Source organism: Chiloscyllium plagiosum, chromosome 9 (assembly GCF_004010195.1).
Source record: "Chiloscyllium plagiosum isolate BGI_BamShark_2017 chromosome 9, ASM401019v2, whole genome shotgun sequence".
Lineage (NCBI taxonomy): Eukaryota > Metazoa > Chordata > Chondrichthyes > Orectolobiformes > Hemiscylliidae > Chiloscyllium > Chiloscyllium plagiosum.
The window spans coordinates 1,226,802-1,248,512 of NC_057718.1; the positions used below are offsets into that span (position 1 = coordinate 1,226,802).

At 42.8% G+C, this 21,711-nt stretch overlaps 1 protein-coding gene across 1 annotated transcript in view; it reads left to right on the forward strand.

The window, feature by feature from the left end:
• Positions 1-20,575, forward strand: part of pomca (proopiomelanocortin a) — a 38,193-nt gene extending 17,618 nt beyond the window's left edge. The window contains exon 3 of the mRNA XM_043695221.1: positions 19,474-20,575. Coding sequence (XP_043551156.1) covers positions 19,474-20,295 — 822 coding nt within the window. The 3' untranslated portion in view covers positions 20,296-20,575. The remainder of the gene's footprint in view (positions 1-19,473) is intronic.
• The last annotated feature ends 1,136 nt before the right edge of the window (positions 20,576-21,711 follow it).

Consider the following 21,711-nt stretch of genomic DNA (forward strand, 5'->3'; position numbering starts at 1 on the left):
CACAAAGCCATGTTGACTATCCCGAATCAGTCCTTGCCTTTCCAAATAGATGTACATCCTGTCCCTCAGGATTCTCTCCAACAACTTGCCCACCACCGAGGTCAGGCTCACTGGTCTATAGTTCCCTGACTTGTCTTTACCACCCTTCTTAAACAGTGGCACCATGTTTGCCAAACTCCAGTCTTCCAGCACCTCACTTGTGACTATCCATGATACAAATATCTCAGCAAGAGGCCCAGCAATCACTTCTCTAGCTTCCCACAGAGTTCTCAGGTACACCTGATCAGGTCCTGGGGATTTATCCACCTTTACCCGTTTCAAGACATCCAGCACTTCCTCCTCTGTAATCTGGACATTTTGCAAGATGTCACCGTCCTCTTGGTTGTCTCTTCAAAAAACTCTAAAAGATTTATCAGGCATGACTTCCCGCACACAAAATCCATGCTGGCTATCCCTAATCAGGTCTTGACTATCCAAATATTGGTTGATCCTGTCGCTCAGTTTCCTTTGCAACAACTTGCCTACCACTGATGTCAGGCTCACTGGCCTGTAACTCCCTGGCTTGTTTTTGCTACCTTTCTTAAAAGTAGAACAACATTAGCCACCCTCCAGTTTTCCAGAACCTCACCAGAGGCTAAAGACGAAGCAAAAATCCTCGCAAGAGCCTCTGCAATTTCTTCCCCAGCTTCTGACAATGTCCAAGGATGGATTTGATCAGGCCCAGGGCTTTATCCACTTTAATGCGTTGTTAAGGCTGCAAACACTTTCCCTCTGGTAACATGTATGTGTCCCAAAACATCCCTAATTGTTTCTCTTATTTCCTTAGCCTCCATGATTCTCTCCTTAGTAATCACTGAGGAGAAACATTTATTAAAAATCTCCCCCACCTCCTTTGGCTCCACACATAGATGGTCATGCTGGTCTTTAAGGGGACCAATTCTCTCCCTATCCACTCTTTTACTCTTAATACAGCTGTAGAACCTCTTGGGATGATCTTTAACATGATCTGCCAGGTCCAGCACATCCCCTCTTTTTGCTTTTCTGATTTCACTCTGAAGTGTGCTTCTACAGTTTTTGTAGTCATCTGGGGATTCACTTGAGAGCGATAGCTTAAACCCAATGTATGCCGTCTTCTTTTTCCTGACCAGAGCCTCAATAGCCCTTGTCATCCAGGGATCCCGAAACCTGCCAGTTTTTAACCTTCAGCCAATAGGGACATACTGTCCCTGCACTCTTGATATCACACTATTAAAAGACTCCCATTTGCTAGTCACTCCTTTTCCTTTTAAGAAACTCACCCATCGACCTCTGCTAGATCCTAATGGTCCCAAAATTGGCCCTGCTCTAGTTTGGCACCATAGCCTGTGGGCCTCCCTTATCTTCATTCACAACTCTGTTAAAACTAAGACAGTTATAGTCCTTTTGGACATGCGAAGTTTCCTTAACCTCAAGAGGAAGCAAAGAATTTGTTGTACTTTCATGACCATTACATCGACATGGGTGGACTAGGATAGATTGTCAGTGATTGTCACTCAGAAGAACTTGACACTCATGAATATCTCCAGCTCAGTACCATTATGCAAACAGGAATGTGCCCTCCACTCCACTTCCTCAAGTCAATAACCAACTCCTTTGTTTTGTTGATGCTGGTGGAGAGATTCTTGCCTTTGCATCATGCTGCTAAACTCTCTATTTCTTTCCTGTATTCTATTTCATCATTGTGTGAGATCCTCCCTACAACGATGGTGTCATCAGTAAATGTTTAAATGGAGTTGGGGCAGAGCTTTGCTATACAGTGTATAAGGAGTACAGTGGGGGGGCTGAGTATGCAGCCTTGCGGGGCTCTGGTGTTGAGTATTAGGGTGGAGGAGGTGTTGTCACCTATTCTTACTGATTGTGGTCTATGGGTCTATGGAACTTACTTCCAAATAGCACTGTGGGTGCACCTACATGATATGGACTGCAGTGGTTCAAGAGAGCAGCTCACCACCATCTTCCAAGGGCAAGTAGGGATGGGCAGGAAATGCTGGCCCAGCCAGTATTGCCCACATCCCACTAATGAATTAAAATACATCAAAGTTGGATCCTTGCCCCTGAGCTTGTCTTTCTAACCCTAAATTAAAGTCCAATGGCACAGATGTGAATGAAATGAGGATTGGCAAGGGATTGATCCCGATTCCCTTCCTTCCACAACTTTGTAGCCTACCCACACTCAATGGCAGGGTTACTTGTCCCTGTGTCATAATCATAGCATCTATGTACTGTATAGAGTGGCTATAGCACTGAAGGAGGCGAAAATGAGGACTGCAGATGCTGGAGATCAGAGTCTAGATTAGGGTGGTGCTGGAAAAGCACAGCAGGTCAGGCAGCATCCGAGGAACAGGAAAATCGATGTCGCAGGCAAAAGCCCTTCATCAGGATTCCCGATGAAGGGTTTTGCCCGAAACATTAATTTTCCTGCTCCTCGGATGCTGCCTGACCTGCTGTGCTCCATAGCACTACTTTGTCCATACCTCCAAGTGGAGCACATAAGGACTATGTAAGCAGTCCAATCCCATTCCTCTGCCCTGCAAGTTTATTTCCTGAAGGTACCATTTGATTTCCTTTTGAAATTAGTGTTATTCTCCATCTCACCAATTTGGTAGGTGCCAAGTTATTACCACTTAGCGCGTAAAATGATCTTTCTCACATTCCCGTTATGCCACATCAAAATCGCAGACATGTATGACATGGAATGTACCCATTTGGTCCTTAATGTTTTTGTCAGTTGAGAAACAGTCAAGCAATCAATCCTACCTTCCAGCATTTGATCTGTGCCCAGAAAGTTTCAGCACTTCAAGTACACAATTCAAGTAAATTTTAAATGTTCTGAGGGTTTTTGCCTGTAACTCCATTTTGTCCTATAAAGGTTGGACCTCCAAAGAAGAGGTTAGAAGTAGAAGAGGTAAACTCATTCAAACTGATTTGCTTGGGGTATTCTAGAATCAGGATCACAGTCTCAGAATAAAAGGTAAGTAATTGCGGACGGTGTTGAGGAGGAACCTCTTCACTGGTGAAAGGGTGGTGAATCTTTGGAATTCTCCATTTTATGGAGCTGCAGGGGGTCAGTCATTGAGTTCCAGGCAAAGTTTGACAGTTTCCGAGATGTTAAAAATGATTCTTAAGGTATTTGAAAAGGTGCCACATCAAAGATTATCTCAGAAAATAAAAGCTCTTCAGGGAGTATGCATAACAAAGAGAATGTATAAGAGGGTCTCTTTCTGAGAGGCAGGATGAAGAGTCTTGCAGAGGTCTGTGCCAGAGCCTTAACCTTTTACAATTTACATCAATGACTTGAATTATAGGAGCAAAGGTATAAGACCTTATGACATTGGAGCAGAAGTAACACTTGGCCCATTGAGTCCTCTCCACCATTCAGTGAGATCAGGGCTGATCTGATAACCCTCAACTCACTTTCCAGCCTTTTCATAATCACCCTTGATTCCCGTACTGATTAGAAAGCTGGCTACCTTAGCCTTGATTATACTTAACAAATTAATCTTCAAAGCCCTATGTGGTAAAGAATTCCACAGACTTTCCAACTTCTGAGAAAAGAAATTCCTTTTCATCTCTGTCTTAAATGGTAAACCATCACTCTGAGGTTACACCCTCTGGTCCTCGACTATTAATACAAGGGGACACAACCTTTCTTCATCTTCCCTGCCAAGACCACTGTGGATTTTTTTTTGTTTAATTAAGGTCTTCTCTTGATCCTCTAAACTTGAATGAGTATAGGCCCAATTTTCCCAACTTTTCTTCATGAATCAGTGCCTCAAATCTGGGTATCAGCCTTGTGTATCTTCTCTGGACTGCCTCCAATGCTGGTAGATCTTTCCTTACAGAAGGGGCACAAGAATGTTCATAGTATTCCAGCTGTGGTCTGACTAGTATCTTTTATAATTTTTAAATCTCTGCCTACTTTTATAACCTGTTCCTTTTGAAACCAAGGCCAAAATTCCTTTTTCCTTTCCTATTACCCGCTGAAGTTGAATACCAGCTTTTTTGATGCATGGACGAGGACTCTCAAATCCTTCATTTCTGTAGTTTTCTGCAGTTTTTTTTTCTCTATTTAAATAATATTCAACTTCTCTCTTCTTCCTGCCAAACTGCATAACCTCACATTTCCCCATATTATATTCCATCTGCCAGGTTTTTGTCCACTTGCTCAATCTGTCTTTATCCCTCTGCAGACTCTTTGTGTCACCTTCACCACTTTCTTTTCAACCTATTGTTATGTCATCTGCAAACTTGGGTATAGTACTTTCATTTTCCACATTCAAGTCAATAATATATATTGTAAATAACTGTGGCCCCTGCATTGATCCCTGTGGCACTAGTTACAGGTTGTTATCCTGAAAATGCCTCCTTTATCCCAACTCTCTGTCTTCTATTATTGGCTCCTATTTATTAATTTTAGCTCCACCTTCAACACCACAGTTCCAACAAAACTCATCTCCAAACTCTGAGACCTCAGACTGAGCTCCCCCACCCCCCTCCCTCCCCCGCCGCTGCAAATGGATCCTGGATTTCCTGACCCACAGACTGCAATCAGTAATGATGGGTGACAACATCTCTTCCACAATAATCCTCAACACTAATGCCCTGCAAGGCTGTGTACTCAGCCCCTTACTGTACTCATTTTACACTCACCAAATTCAGCTCAAACTCCATATACAAATTTGCTGATGACACCACCATAGTGAACCAGATCTCAAATAACAACAAGGTAGAGTACAGGAAAGAGATAGAGAGCTTACTTGAATGGTGTAAATACAACAATCTCTCCCTCAATGTCAGCCAAACAAAGCTGCTGGTTCTTAGTTTCAGGAAGCAGAGTAGAGGACACACCCTTGTCTGTATCAATGATACTGTGGTGAAGGTGGGGGTCACACCGTCTGCTTTTCTTTTCGTTTCTTTCCTTTTTTTCTCTCTCCTCTTGTTTTCTTTTCTCTCTGCTATTTTAGTTTACTTACCTCTTGGTGATGAGCTTGGTCATGGTGAAGGCTTTAGCAGTTCTGAGTGGGCCTTGCGATGCAGACTTGAGTAGGCTCAGTAATACGGACTCATGGCAGTGGTATTAGATGTGAGCTTGGGTCCCCAGCAGCTTCTGCATTGTCAAGGTGGTCCTAGCATTGACTCTTAGCTGCTATTATGGAAGTGAGTTTGGGTTATTACTGCTGTCTGCTTCCAGCACAGGTTCATGGAGGTGGTGGAGGTGAGTTTGGGCCCAGTATGAGAGCTGGCAGCATCAGCAATGGACCCAAAGCAGAGTTGAGCTCGGGCTGGTGTGGTACCCAGCAGCATCAGTGAGATCTGCATTGGCAAGGTCCAATAGGAACTGATAGTGTTGAGGGCATTGGTGGAGGTGAATTGGCACCGAAGGCTGGTGACATTTGCTCCAGCAGTGGCAGCATGGTGACATCATGGACTATAGAATCCCTACAGTGTGGAAACAGGCCATTGGGTCCAACAAGTCCACACTGGCCCTCCAAAGAGTAATCCATCCAGACCAATTCCCCTACCCCATTGCTCACCCTTTACCCCTGACTAATGCACCCACCCTGAACACTATGGGCAATTTAGCATGGCCAATTCAACGAACCTGCAAATCTTTGGCTTGTGGGAGGAAACCGGAGCATCCAGATGAAACCCATGTAGACACGGAGAGAACGTGCAAACTCCACATAGTCAGCTGCCCAAGGCTGGAATCAAACCCAGGTCCCTGGTGCTGTGAGGCAGCAGTGCTAACCACTGAGCCACCATGCCACCTGGACTCATGCCTGGCTACCAAGCGCATGACTGAACACTTAACAAGAAGGACCGTAAAGGTGAACACTTTCTTTATTTCTTCATTTTTCTGCCTTTATGTTCTATGCTTTGGTTTATTTTTCTGTGTTTTAAGATGGTGCCAGAGAGTGGCAACACTATACAACAAATTTCACTGTATTTTGTAACAAGATACATGTGAAAATAAATAAATCAAATACATTAAAAAGTGTGAAATTACATGCCAACAGTTACCAGACCTTCACATATACATATAGATTTTTCTTTGCACTTTTTCTATGGCTACAATATATTCTGCATTCGGTTCTGTTATGCTGATGTTCTTGTGTAATGCATGATTTGTCAAGTTAGCATGCACAACAATACTTTTCACTGTTTCTTTATACATGTGACAATAATAAATCAAATCAAATATGAATTAGTCTACCGCCTAGCCATGCTCTTGTTAAATAGTCTAATGTGTGGCCCCTTATCAAATGCTTTCTGAAAATCCAAATATATTACACCCACTGCTTCTCCATATCCAACTTGTTACCCATTCAAAGAGTTATAGTAAATTTGTCAGGTATGATTCCCATTTCATAAAACCATGTTCAGTCTGATTTATTGATATACCGAAGCACAGTGAAAAACTTTATTTACGAGCAGTACAGGCAGATCAAAGTAAACAAGGATGTACAGAATATTTAGTAATTTTGGAGAACTATTAATATCTTCTTCTCTAAAACCTGATGCCCCTCAATCACTAAGGAGCCTATGTTTACGTTAGCTTGTCTCTTCCTTTTAGTTATTTAAAGGTAACTGGTTGTTATCTATATCAATGATTTGGATGAGAATGTCCAAGGTATGATTAGTAAGTTTGTTAATGACACTAAAATAGGCAGGATTGTGGATAGTGAGGAAGGTTGTCAGAAATTGCAGCAGGACCTTGATCAGCTGGGGAAGTGGACCGAGAAATGGCAAATGGAGTTTAATATAGATAAGTGTGAGGTCTTGCATTTTGGAAAGTCAAATCAAGGTAGGAGTTTCATAGTGAATGGTAGGGCCTTAAGAAGTGTAATGGAACAGAGAGACCATGGAGTTCAGGTGCACAGATCTCTGAAAGTGGAGTCACAGGTAGACAGGGCAGTGAAGACGGCTTTGGAACACCGGCCTTCATCAGTCAGGCAATTGAGTATAGGAGTTGGGAAGTTATGTTGCAGTTAGACAGGACATTGGTGTGGCTGCACTTGGAGCATTGTGTTCAGTTTTGGTCACCTTGTTATAAGAAGAAATTTACAAGGATGTTGCCTGGACTCAATGGTCTGAGCTATCGGGAGAAGTTGGACAAGCTGGGAGGTTTTTCTTTAGAGCATAGGAGACTGAGGAGGGTTCTTATAGAAGTGTATAAGATCATGAGAGGCATGGATAGGGTGAATACACTCAGTCTTTTTCCCAGGGTTGGGGATTTGAGGACTAGAGGGCATCAGTTTAAGGTTAGAAGGGAAAGAATAAAAGGGAATTTGAGGGCCAACTCTTTTACATAGAGGGTGGTATGCATATGGAATGAGCTGCCAGCAGAAGTGGTTGGGGTGGGTACATTAACAACATTTAAAAGGCATTTGGACAAATACATGAATAGGAAAGGATCAGAAGGGTATGGGCCAAGTGCAGGGAAATTGAGGTAGCGTTGAGGGAAAATTTGGTCGGCATGGAGCAGTTTGGGCCAAAGGGCCTGTCTCCATGCCGCAGGACTCTATGACTCTGAGCTCTTGCTGTCTGCCTTAATATTACTTGCAAGTTTACCCTCAAATTCTTTTTCAGTCATTTTTTGGTAGCTTTTAAAACTCTCTTAATCCTCTTGCTTATTATTAATCTTTACATATTTAATGTGTTTTTTTTTAAAAAAATCATCCTTATACAATTCTTAATTTCCCTGGTTAACCATGGTTGGCTTATACCCTTTCTAAAATCCTTCTTCCTCATTGGAATATGTCTTTTTTGAACGCTATGAACTATTTTCTTAAACATCTACCATAATGTCTCAACTGACTTTGCTGCTTGACTTCTTTCCCAGTCCACTTTAGCCAGCTGTGCCACCATTCCTTTGTAATTACCTTTATTTAAGATGCACAACTTCCTTCCTCTCAAACTGAATGCTAAATTGCACTATGCCATGGTCAGAGTTTTAGAGGAGATCTTTTTCATTAATATTTATTAAACCTGCCTCATTACACATCACACCACAGACAAAATAGTCTGATCTCACAGTGGATCCACAATACATTGTTCTCGGACATGGTCCTGAACATTCCTGAACACACTGGATGAATTCTTCCTAATGGCTTCCTCTGCCAATCTGACTGTCTCAATCTACAAAGACATGAAGATTAAAATCACACATGATTAATGAACTGCATTTCTCACACACTCTCATTATCTCCTGATGTATTCTCTGTCCCACCATATAGCTACTGTTTAGGGGCCTATAGATTACTCATACCAGTGTCTTCTTTCCTATTTTATTTCTTAACCTCTAACCATATGGATTTTATGTCTTTCAAGATCATTTCTTGCTATAATTTTTAACCTATTCAGTACCAACAATGCTACCTCACTATTTTTTATTTCCTGTCTGTACCTGAATATTTACTTCTCATCTTTGGTCTACTTGTAAACATGTCTCTGTTATGGCTATAAGATTATATTACTTAGTCCATATTTATGCTGATTATTCAATAATTTTGTTCCAAATACTCTGTGCATTCAACAGCCATTAATTTTGCCTTTTTGACCACTTTTTCCCCTTTATATTCTGTTTACTACTGTTTTTCTACATTATACACTGTCACTTCTTGTTCCACTCCAGGTGTCATTGTCCAAATAGCTGCCCTGTAATGCTGCCTTATCCTCTTGCTTTGAAAGCCCATGTTTCCCTCAACTAAACCCACCCATAAGTTCTACATTTACTCCTTTATCTATCTCATTTTCTCAATGAATTGGAGTAAAGATTCTGGTTAATCCAAGATGGAGGACAGGAAATAATTGTATCTGTAAGAGCTGTTCCTTTTTTGAGGTATTTTCAGTGTTGGAGCTGATTTCCTCAAATTCTAAGAGCAGTAATTACTGTTTTATAAAAGCCATTGCATTGTTTTAGAACTTTAGGGGAAAATGATCAAAGTAACAGCAATTTAAAAAGCAGAAAGAGTGACAAAGCAGGGAGCACATGGCAGCTGAAACAAATGGAGCAGTAAACCTGCACAGCTGTCTGACTAGGCAGTGGACCTTCACTGCTGACTGACTCTGCTGTTTAGTTTCAAGTATCTTTAGTATCTTCAAGTATATTTCTTCCTTGCTCCTTTCGCCTCTTAATTATTTTGCTTATTTTTGAATGCTATTGGTGTCCTGTACTGTGGAGACTGATACAAAGAGCACATTCAAAAGTTTGAATGGCTTCAATTTCTGCTCATATTTCACACAGCCACATACGCCCTTCAGGGATCTTTGGATATTCATTCCAAGGTCTCTGCCTCTCGACCGGTGTCAATATCAACAATTTATAGAGGACTCCATTGTCTTGCTAACCTTCTCTAAATACATTACTTTTGTCCGTTAGGTCCATTGATATCTTCCTGAAATCTTCAGATCTTTTCCTCATTATCAACCACATGGTCAATTTCTGAATTGTCTGCAAACTTATTAGTTATTTCTCCTATGTTGGACCACATACCATTAATAGAAACCACAAAAAGCAGGAGACCCAATATATGCCTTACAGAACCCAATGGATACTGCCCTCCAGTCACAAAATCACTCATCAACCAAAATTCCTTCTTGCTTGACTAGTACATGGAACAATATTGTGGCAGCTGTTCCAGAAACTTGGTTAAGAGAAGGCCTGGGGAGACTGGGCGCCTCCTAGCAGAGCGCTTTAGGGAACATCTCCGAGACACCCGCACCAATCAACCAAACCGCCCCGTGGCTCAAAATTTCAACTCCCCCTCCCACTCTGCTGAGGACATGGAGGTGCTGGGCCTCCTCCACCCCCGCTCCCTCACCACCAGACGCCTGGAGGAAGAACGCCTCAATTCCGCCTCGGAACACTTCAACCCCAGGGCACCAATGTGGATTTTAACAGTTTCCTCATTTCCCCTTCCCCACCTCACCCTAGTTCCAAACTTCCAGCTCAGCACTGCCCCCATGACTTGTCCGGACTTGTCCTACCTGCCTATCTCCTTTTCCACCTATCCACTCCACCCTCTCCTCCCTGACTTATCACCTTCATCTCCTTCCCCACTGACCTATTGTACTCTATGCTACTCTCTCCCCACCCCCACCCTCCTCTAGCTTATCTCTCCACGCTTCAGGCTCTCTGCCTTTATTCCTGATGAAGGGCTTTTGCCCGAAACGTCGATTTTGCCTGTCCTCGGATGCTGCCTGAATTGCTGTGCTCTTCCAGCACCACTGATCCAGAATAAGAGAAGGACTGGACTGGCAGCTCAATGTTCAACAGTTTAAATGTTTCAGGTTGGATAGACAGGGATGGAATGGGGGGGGAGGGAGTTAAGGTGAGAATCAAGAGTAGACTTCTTGCAGGGTTCATCCAGCAAGACAATATTGGTAGAAGTTAGGAATAAGAAAGGTGCTATCACGATTATGGAATTATATTCTTGGCTTCCCATTAGGCAGCAGGAGATAGAGGAACAGAAATATAGACAGGACATAGAAAATGTAAAAACAACAGTGTTGTTGTAGTGGCTTATTTTAATTCCTCCAATATTCACTGAGACTCCCTTAATACCAGGGATGTAGATGGGGTAGAATTTGTTAGACGCATCCAGGAAAAATTCCTGAAACAACATATGGATAGTCCAACAGGGAAGGAGCCATATTAGCCATATTGGGCTAGGTGATCAAAGTTTCAGAGGGATAGCATTTTGGGAATAGTGGTCATAATTCCATTAGGTCTCGGATAGTTATGGAAAAAGAGAAGATTGCTTCTTGGGTGAAAGTGCTAATATGGGGGCGGGTTAATTATGACATTATGAGGCAGTAACTGGAAAAATTGGATTGGGGCCAGCTGTTTGAAGATAAATCCACATCTGACATGTCAGAATCCTTTAAAAGCCAGTTGACCAGAGTTCAGGACTTACATGTTCCTCTGAGGATGAAAGATAAAGATGGCAAGATTTGAGAATCTTGGGTGCTGAGAGATCTAAGTTTAGTTAAAAAGAAAATGGAAGCATATGTAAGGTTTAGGAAACTGAAATCAAACCAGGTACTTGAGTATAAAGGAAGCAGAAAAGAATGTAAAAAACGAAATTAGGGGGGTAGAAGGAACCATGAAATATCTTTGGCAAATTGGATTAAGGAGAATCCCAAGGCATTTCATATGTATGTTAGGAGTAAAAGGGTAATTAGGGAAGGACAAAGGAGGGAATTTATGTGTGGAGCCAGAGGAGGTGGATGAGGTTCTCAATGAGTCCTTTGCATCGGTGTTCACCAAGGAGAAGGACATGGGTGATGATGAATTTAGATAAGGGCTTGTTGACATTAAGGAGTAAGTGTTGAGTGTGTTGAAAAATATTAAGATAGATAAATCCCCAGGGCCTGATTGGATCTATCCCAAAATAATGAAGGAGGCAAGGGAGGAGATTTGTGGGGCCTTGACAGAGATCTTTGTGTCCTCTTTAACCACAGGTGAGTTCCCAAAAGACTGGGGCGTAGCCAATATTGTTCCTTTGTTCTTGAAGAGCAATAAAGATAATCCAGGAAATTATAGGCCAGTGAGCCTCACATCATTGCGAGGGAAATTATTGGAGATGATTTTTAGGGACAAGATTGACTTGCATTTGTGGGCGGCACGGTGGCACAGTGGTTAGCACTGCTGCCTCGCAGCGCCAGAGACCCGGGTTCAATTCCCGCCTCAGGCGACTGACTGTGTGGAGTTTGCACGTTCTCCCCGTGTCTGCATGGGTTTCCTCCGGGTGCTCCGGTTTCCTCCCACACTCCAAAGATGTGCAAGTCAGGTGAATTGGCCATGCTAAATTGCCCGTAGTGTTAGGTAAAGGGGTAAATGTAGGGGTATGGGTGGGTTACGCTTCGGCGGGTCGGTGTGGACTTGTTGGGCCGAAGGGCCTGTTTCCACACTGTAAGTAATCTAATCTAATCTAATCTAATCTAAAAATAGACTTATTAGGAATAGTCAGCATGAATTTATGCAGAGGAGTTTAAAAATGTGGTGCTGGAAAAAACACAACAGGCCAGGCAGCATCCGAGGAGCAGGAGAATTGACGTTTCGGGCATAAGCCCTTAAACGTTGATTTTCCTGCTCTTCGGATGCTGCCTGGCCTGCTTGTGTTTTTCCAGCACCACATTTTTCAACTCCGGTACTCCAGCATCTGCAGTCCTCACCTTCTCCTTTATGCAGAGGAGGCCTTATCTCACAATAATATCAAGGTTTTTGAGGAAGTGATGAAATTGATTAATGAGGGTTAGGCAGTAGATGGTGTTTACATTACCTTACTGAAGTATTTGACAAAGTCCCTCATGATAGGCTGGTCCAGAAAGTCAATTTTTTAAGATTATTCATTTGTGGGATGTTGGCATCATCAGCTAGCCAGCATTTACTGCCCATCTCTAGTTGCCCCTTGAGAAGGTGGTGGTGAGCTGCCTTCTTGAATCACTGCAGTCCACCTGCTGTGGAATGACACACAATGCCCTGAAGGAGGGAATTCTAGGACCTTCATCAGTGACAGTGAAGGAATAATGATAGATTTCCAAGTCAGGATGGTGAGTGGCTTGGAGGGGAACTTGAAGGTAGTGTTCACATGTATCTGCTGCCCTCGTCCTTCGAGATGGAAGTGGTTGTGGGTTTGGAAGGTGTTATTTGAGGAAGTTTGGTGAATTTCTGAAGTGCATCTTGTTGATAGTACACAGTGCTACTACTGAGCATTGGTGGTAGACACCGTGGATGTTTGTGGATGTCACGGCAATCAAGTGGCTGCTTTGTCTTGGATGGTGTCAAGCTCCTTGAGCGTTGTTGGAGTTGCATTCATTCAAGCAAGTGGAGAGTATTCCATCACACTTTTGCTTTATAGATAATGCATGAGTTTTGGGGAATCAGGAGCACAGTGGCTTAGTGGTTAGCATTGCTGCCTCACAGCATCCAGGACCCGGGTTTGATCCCAGCCTCAGGTGGCTGTCTATGTGGAGTTTGCACATTCTTCCCGTGTCTACGTAGGTTTCCTCTGGGTGCTCCGGCTTCATCCCACAATCCAAAGATGTGCAGGTAGGTGAATTGGCTGTGCTAAATTGCCCATAGTGTTCAGGGATATGTAGGTTAGGTGCATTAGTCAGGGGAAATGTAGAGTAATTGAGTTGGGTGAATGGGACTGGGTGGGGTACTCTTCAGAGGGTCGGTATGGACTTTGAGGGCTGAAGGGCCTGTTTCTATACTGTAGGGATTCTATGATACTCACCACAGTATTCCTAGTCTCTGACCTATTCTTGTAGTCACTGTGTTTATGTGACGAGTCCAGTTGAGTTTCTCATCAATGGTAGCTCCCAAGATGTTGATACTGGGAGACTCAGTGATGGGAACATCATCGAATATCAAGTGACAGTGGTTAGATTGTCTCTAAATGATGATGGGCATTACCTAGCATTTGTGTGGCGTGAATGTTCCTTGCCACTTGTCAGCCCAAACCTGGACATTGTCCAGATCTTGTTCCATTTGAACATGTACTGCTTCAGTTTCTGAGGAGTCACAAATGATACTGAACATTGCACATCCATTGGTGAACATCTCCAATTCTGACCTTATGATGGAGGAAAATCATTGATGAAGCAACTGAAGATAGTTGGGCTGAGGTCACTACCCTGAGGAATTCCTGCAGAAATGTCCTGGAGCTAAGGTGACTGACTTCCATCAACCAGGATCATCTTCCTATGTGCCAGACATGACTCCAACTGATAGAGAGTTTATTCCTGAGGCCCAGTGATCCCAGTTTTGCAAGGGCTCCTTGATACCACAATCAATCAAATTCAGCCTTGATGTCAAGGATTGTCACTCTCACCTCCCTTCGAGAATTCAGCTCTTTTGTCCATGTTTGACCCAAGGCTGTAATGAGGTCAGGAGCTGAGTGTCCCTGGTGGAACCCAAGCTGGGCGTCACTGAGCAGGCTATTGCTGAACAGGTGCTGATAGCACTATTGATTGACACCTTCCATCACTTTACTGATGGTTGAGAGTAGACTGATGGGGCGGTATTTAGTTGTGTTGGATTTGTCCTGCTTTTTATGTACAGGATATACCTGGACAATTTTCCACATTGTCGGGTAGATGCCAGTGTTGGAATAGCTTGGCTAAGGAGTGGCAAGTTCTGGAGCACATATCTACAGTACTATTGCTGGAATATTCTCAGAGCCCATTGCCTTTGCAGTATCCATTGTCTCCAACCATCTCTTGATGTCATGGGGAGTGAATTGAATTGGTTGAAGACTGGTATCTGTGATGTTGGGTACCATGGGAGGAGGCCAGGATGGATCATCCATTTGGCAGTTCTGGCTGAAGATTGCTGTGAAATCTTCAGCCTTATCTTTTGCACTGATGTGCTGGGCTCCTCCTCCAGTGATTTGTTTAGTTGTCGAGCACATTCATGACTAGATGTGGCAGGACTGCAGAACATAGATCTGATCCCGTTGGTTGTAGGATCACTTACCTCTGTCCATCACTTGCTGCTTAAGCTGTTTGGCATGCAAGTAGTCCTATTTGGTAGCTTTAACAGGTTAACACCTCATTTTCAAGTATGGCTGGTGCTGCTCCTGGGATGTGTTCTTCATACTCTATTGAACCAGGGTTGATCCCCTGGCTTGAGTGGGGGATATACCGGGCCATGAGGTTGCAGATTGTGCTCAAGTACAATTCTGCTGCTGTTGATGACCCACAGCGCCTCATGGATGCCAGGTGTCCCTCAAAGATTATGACTCTGAGAGTTGGGGCTATTAGCCTAGAACAATCACGATACCCTACCTGACAGATATAAACAGAAATATCAGAGGTTCTGTTCACTCTGAGAGCTGGCTGTGATGAAGCTGGACCAGTATCAAGAACTGTGCTTGTGTCAATAAAGGGTGACTTGGTGATAGGATACTAGCCTCTATGAAATTATTTCAGTGGTGACAAGAGAAAAAATACATTCCTGAAGAAATTCACTTGCAACAGTCATCTTTGAGTTGTGGTAAGCATTTCTGGCATCATGTTATTATTTGAAAAGCTTGACTTGTTTGAACCTGCTGTCGAAGACTTGGCCCAGTCTGTGGAAAGATGAGTTATTTTTTCCGGGCAAATGACATTGGGGAAGATGAAAAGCAATGAGTAATTCCCCTGACAGCATGTGTGCCTGCTGCTTTTTATGGTTATTAGGAGCTAAACTTTTTCCTGAGGCACTGGATACTAAAACCTTTCAAGAGTTGATGGATTTAGCTAAGGAATATTACAACCCTAAACCTCCTCTAATTCTGAAACAAAATTGATTTTATTTGGCAGATTGAGAACCAGGGAAATCAGTGTCTGGATTTTTGATAAGGTTCTGTCGATTGGCAGAGGCATGTGACTTTGGTTTGATCTGAATGAGATGCTGAGAGACTGTTCAGTTTGTGGGATGAATACTATAACCTTACAAAAGTGCCTATTGCTGAAGACCAACTGGAATTCAGACAGACACTACAACTGGCTTTGTCATTGGAAAAGGCAGCAAGTGGAATTACAGGGTACACTGATGGAAGGGGACACCCTCCTTGATTGACCTTGGGGGACATCACTTGAACAAAGGCAATTGCCCAGCCTCACTCTGGACATATCCTAAACAGAGGGACTCCATGTCAGCCAATAGCAAAACACCAAAGCAAAGCCAAGTCTCAGCCAAATGGTTAACCTTTTCTTCAGGATCCTGCCCCTCACAGCATTATAGGTGCAGTGCTACGTGGACTCGAGACAGTAAAGGAGTCTGACCAGACCTGGACTGAGTCAGGGAACTCATAGGCTGGTATCCAGGAGACTGGAAAGCCCACCTACAGCTGGTTTGGAGCAGTTAAATTGCTCAGCAACATCCAATCAAGATAAACATCTGGTTAAATGGTCACCGGGTTCTAATGGAGCTTGATGCTGGTGTGGCTGTATCAGTGATCACAGAATCAGTCTTTAACAAAATTCACTCTGCACTCCAACCTTTCAGTGTGCGTAAGACTTTGGTTAGACTGAGAACATACATCAGGGAACGTTTTTTTAGATTAAGAGTACAACTTTGGTTCTGATCATGTATAAGAAGCAGCTGGTTCAGTTCCCATTGATTGTAGTAAAGGACAGTTCCAAACCATCCATAATCCAGTGGTCTGGTAGAAACAGCAGACCAAACTTTGAAGGCAGACTTAAAGAGACAGTCTACAGCTTCACTCGATATGAAACTGATCTGGTCTCCGTTTGATTATTTGATTAGCCCTTATGCAACTACAGGATAGCTCCATCAAAAATTCTAATGAGGAGAAATCTAATCTTCTTGGACTTGAGGGAGGTGGGGGGGGGGGAGGGGACAGTAAGTGAACGGACATTAGGAATGCCAATACTGGACTCAAGACTCTTCTAAGCAAGAGACATGTTCAATGTGAGTTCAGGCTCTGTGAAGTATAAAGTTCGAGTAGATTATGCGCTCTGAACAAGCATGTGAACCACACGAAAGGTGCAAGCTCGCAAATGGGGCAGGAACAAAACATATCCGGTCCTTCAGAACAGCTGGAAAGGCTGTTAGAACCTGTAAGGTACACCTCTCTGCCTAGCGCGAAGAAACTTTAGAGTCTGAGATGGACACAGTCGGTGTCGCAGCCTCAAGGCCTTTACCACCTGAAGAAGAGGTTGAATTTCTTCCAAGGCAATCCTGGTGCAACAGGGGTGGCACGGTCTGGTACATGCCACCTGTATCAAGGCTGGGGCAGAGGAACTGGACCCAGTGTGAAAACACCGCAGGAGAGGTTACAAGAAAAAGAACAGGCCCATGTCCCTGGACTTATAGAGGAGGGACGTAGTGATTATAATGAGATTAGCCAGCCGGACCTCATAGAATAGGAGTTCCTTGATTGAACCTGGTTCAATAATGGAGCCCCACCCCAGATATAAACAGAAGTGTTATGGGTTTTGTTCACAGGCTCTGACAAAGCTGGACAAGTGTCAAATGCCTTGCATGTGTAAAGGGTGACTTGGTGACAGAATACCAGCCTTTGTGGAGTTATTTCAAGGCCAAGTATATTTTTCCTTCTTGTGGTTCCCTCACCATCTGTTGCAGACCCAGTAAAGCAGCTATGTACTTGAGGACCCGGCCAGCTTGATCTGTAGTGCTGCTGCTGAGCCACTCTTGGTAACGGACATTGAAATTCCCCACGGAATGTACATTTTGTGCTCATGCCATCCTTAGTGCTTCCTCCAAGTATTGTTCAACAGGAGGTTACCTTGCCATGTTTAACCTGAAGCCATGAGACTTCTTGGGGTCTGGAGTCAATGTTGAACACTCCAGGACAACTCCCTCCTACTGTATGCCATAGTGTCACTACCTCTGCTGGATCTGTCTGGACAGGACGTATCCTGGAATGGTGATAGTGGTGGCTGCAACATTGTTTGTAAGATATGCTTCCATGAGTATGACAGTGTCGGGCTGTTGTTTGACTAGTCCCTCCCAATTTTGGCATTAGCTCCCAGATGTTAATAAGGAGGACTTTGCAAGGTGGACAATGCTGTTTCGGCCTTTGTTTTTTCCAGTGCCTTGGTTGATGCCAGGTGGTCCATTTGGTTTTATTTCTTTCTTGAGACTTTGAAGCGATTCATATAGTTGAATGGTTTGCCACACTATTTCAGAAGACAATTATAACTCAATCACATTGTTGTGGGTCTGGAGTCATATGTAAGCCAGACAAGGTGAGGATGATAGATTTCCTTCTCCGAAGGACATCAGTGAATGAAAAGAGTTTTTCTGACAATCAACAAATAATTTCATGGTCATCAGTAGATTTTTAATTCCAGATTTTTTAAACTGAATTTAAATTCCACCATCTGCCATTCAAACCCAGGTCCCCAGAACATTATCTGAATTTCTGGATTGATAGTCTAGTGATAACAATATTAGGCCCCTTTATTGCAGGGAATTTATGGTGAGTTGGCAAGTTGGATACCAAATTGGCTTGGTCATGGAAGATACTTGCGGAGGGGTGTTTTTCTGACTGGAAGTTTGTGATCAATGGTGTTCTGCAAGGATCAGTGCTGCGACCTCTGTTGTTAAAACACTAATTTGACCTCAGCTGGAGATTGCACCCAGATCTGTGCACCATACTTTAAGAAGATTGTGATCACATTGGAGAAGTGCAGAAGAGACCATGATAGCATTTGCACGGATATGGAATTTCAATGATGAGCAATCCGAAAAGCTGAAAATGTTTTCGCTAGAGAGAGGCGATTTGAAAGAAGTTTTCAAAATCCTGATGGGCCCGAACAGTGTAGATTGGGAGAAACCATTACCATTCATAAAAGGATTGAGAATCAGAGGACACAGATTTAAAATAACTAGTGAATAAAACAAAAATGATAACAGGAAATGTTTTTATCACGCAGCCAGTGTTTCAATTCTGGAATGCTTTGAGGTTGTGATGGAGATAGGTTCTTTCAGGTGCAGGTTCATAGTTCCTTGAAAGTGGAGTCACAGGTGGACAGGATAATGAAGAAGGTGTTTGGTACACTTGCCTTTAATGATCAATGCATTGAGTACAGGAGTTGGGAGGTCATGTTGCCACTGTACAGGACATTGGTTAGGCCACTTTTGGAATATTGTGTTTAATTCTGGTCTTCCTGATATAGGAAAGATGTTATGAAACTTGAGAAGGATTTACAAGGATGTTGCAGGGTTGGAGGGGACGTTTAAGCTATGGGGAGAGGCTAAGTAGGACTGGGTCTATTTTCCCTGGATTATTGGAAGCTTTTATAGAAGTTTATAAAATTATGAGGGGCATGGATAGGATGAATAGTCAAGGTCCTTTCCCCAGGGTAGGAGAATCCAGAACAGGTTTAAGGTGAGAGGTGAAAGATTTAGAAGGGACCTAAGGGTCATTTTTTTCATGCAGATGGGGGTGGTACGTATATGGAATGAGCTGTCAGACGAGGTGGTGGAGGCTGGTACAATTACATTTAAAAGGCATATGGATGGATATTGAATAGGAAAGGTTTCGAGGGATGAGGGCCAAGTGCTGGCAAATGGGACTAGATTAATTTAGGATATCTGATCAACATGCAAGAGTTGGCCTGAAGGTCTGTTTCCGTGCTGTACATCTCTATGACTATAAATCTATGACTCAATGTAGGTATTCAAGAGGGAATTAGATGGCTATTTGAAAAGGAATTATGTGCAGGGTTAACAGGAGAAAGCAGTCTAATGGAACAAAGTGAGCTGTTCATTTGGAGAGTTGTTGCAGACATGATGGCACATGGGGCCTCCTTCTACACTGTTCCAGTTTTGTGAATCCATGAGGCCAGCACTGAATATGATATTTTGACAAACTCTGAGTTCAAGTCAAGGTATATCAAAAATGTGTGCATGGAAGTAACAATTCATCTTCCATTTGTTCTTCACAGGAATGTATTGAAGCCTGCAAAGTGGACAAGACCCTCGAATCTCCAATCTATCCTGGAAATGGCCACCTGCAGCCAATTGAAGAAAGCATCAGGAATTATGTTATGGGCCATTTCCGCTGGAATAAATTTGGGAAAAAAAGAGGCAATAACACTGAGATTTCAGACAACAAACGAGAAGATGAACCTGTTCTGGCATTCCTGAATAACCTCCCTGCTATAGAGTCCCAGACCTCTCAGATAGAAGGTGAGGAGATGGAAATTCCATTTCCTAGGGAGGATGATAAGAGATCCTACTCTATGGAACATTTTCGCTGGGGGAAGCCAATGGGCAGGAAGAAGAGGCCTATTAAAGTCTACCCAAATAGCTTTGATGATGATTCATTGGAGAACATGAGTCCTGAACTGAAGCGTGAAGCATCTGTTGATTTTGACTACCCAGTAAAGCCTACTGAAGTAGGTGAAGAGGAGATGCTGGAAGATCTCAAGAAGAAAGAGAAGAAGAATTACAAAATGAACCATTTCAGGTGGGGCAGGGGACCACAGAGTTTAGGTCCTGACGGTATGCATCTCCAGCCATTGCAGTTTCTAAACACTGAAGATGTGCGCCAGGAAAACATGGACAATGGCTTCCCTGAACAAGAGGCGAAAAAAGATGAGGAAGATTACAATTTTGGCCACTTCCGATGGAGTGTACCACTGAAAGACAAGCGTTACGGAGGCTTTATGAAGTCTTGGGATGAGAGAGATCAAAAGCCACTTCTGACTCTCTTCAGGAATGTCATTGTCAAAGATGACCATGAGAAGAAGGCTGAAAATCAATAGATTGGCAAACCCTAATGAAGATTCTTAGCTGTATGATATAGGAGCAGTCTATAGATCTACAATAACAATTCTAAGAAGCTGTTGTTGAACCAGAAAGGAACCTGTGCAATGTACCTTGTGCGGTTTACTGTATGTAGCAATCAATAAAAGAGTTAATATTGTACATAAAGGCTTCAACGAGTCTGCGACCCAATCATGGGCTGTGCAAAGATTTTCCTATTTATTGAGCTGTACAATATGTAAATGAAGGATGGAAAATACATTCTTTTTTGCAAACCAAGTCAATCTCCTGGGATGTGATTATTTTTATGTAGATTATGTTGTAAAATGGGTTGTGCAGCCCTTCATTCCACTAATTACATGCCAAAGTTGTGTATTTTACAGATTATGCAAATCCCCTAACTTTAGGAATAAACAATAAAGTAGCAAAAGTCCATGCAATTCCTCCCAGTGCCTAGAGTATGAGAAAGAGGAACATTTTTAAAACTCATTCAGGGGTTTGGGATTTGCTGATTGGGATCTGACATTTATTGCTTGTCCATAATATCTGGAGGAAGTGGTGGTGAGCTGTCTTATTGGTCTGCTGTGGTTCATGTGGTGTTGCTACAACTGGAGTGATGTGTTCTAGGATTTTGACTCAGTGATACTGAAGAAATAGCGATATAGTTTCAAGCAAAGATGGAGTGGGGGGACTTCGAGGAAAGCTTGCAGCTGGAATCAGCCCTCAGCCCTTCAAGATTATTCCAACATTAAATAAGATCAAAGCTGATCATCTACCTCAATATCATTTTCCGTATTATTACTGCATGCCTTGACATCTTCAATATCTATAAATCCATCAATCTCAGCCTTGACCATACTGAATGTCTGAACCATATGATCCCCTACATGGAGAATTCCAAAGATTCAACACCTTCTGTTTAAAAGAATTGTTTCTCATCCCAGTTCAAAAAGTCTCACACTTTATTCTAAGACTGTGTCCCGAGTTCTAGACTCCCAGCTGGAGAATCCTTTTTCTTGCATCCAAGATTATCTCTACTTCTAAACTCCAGAGAATATACACCCAGCCCATTTAATCTTTCCTAGTAGCACCATATTTCCACCCCAGGATGTGGTTTTCAGAACTAATGCGGCACTCCCTCAATGGCAAATAAACCATTTCCCTCGGCAAGGAGTTCAAACGACATAGAATATACTACACGTGGTCATACCAAGACTCTACATAATACATAATTTCACTAGTTTTATATTCAAATCCTCTTGCAATAAAGCCAACAATTTTTTTAAATGCCTGCTGTGCCTTCTTGTTAACTTTCAGTGATCAATGAGCAAGGAAAATAAAATCTCTTCGAAATTCAACACCTCCCACTCTCACCATTGAAGAAATTCTTTGTCTTTCTGTTTTCCTGCCAAAGT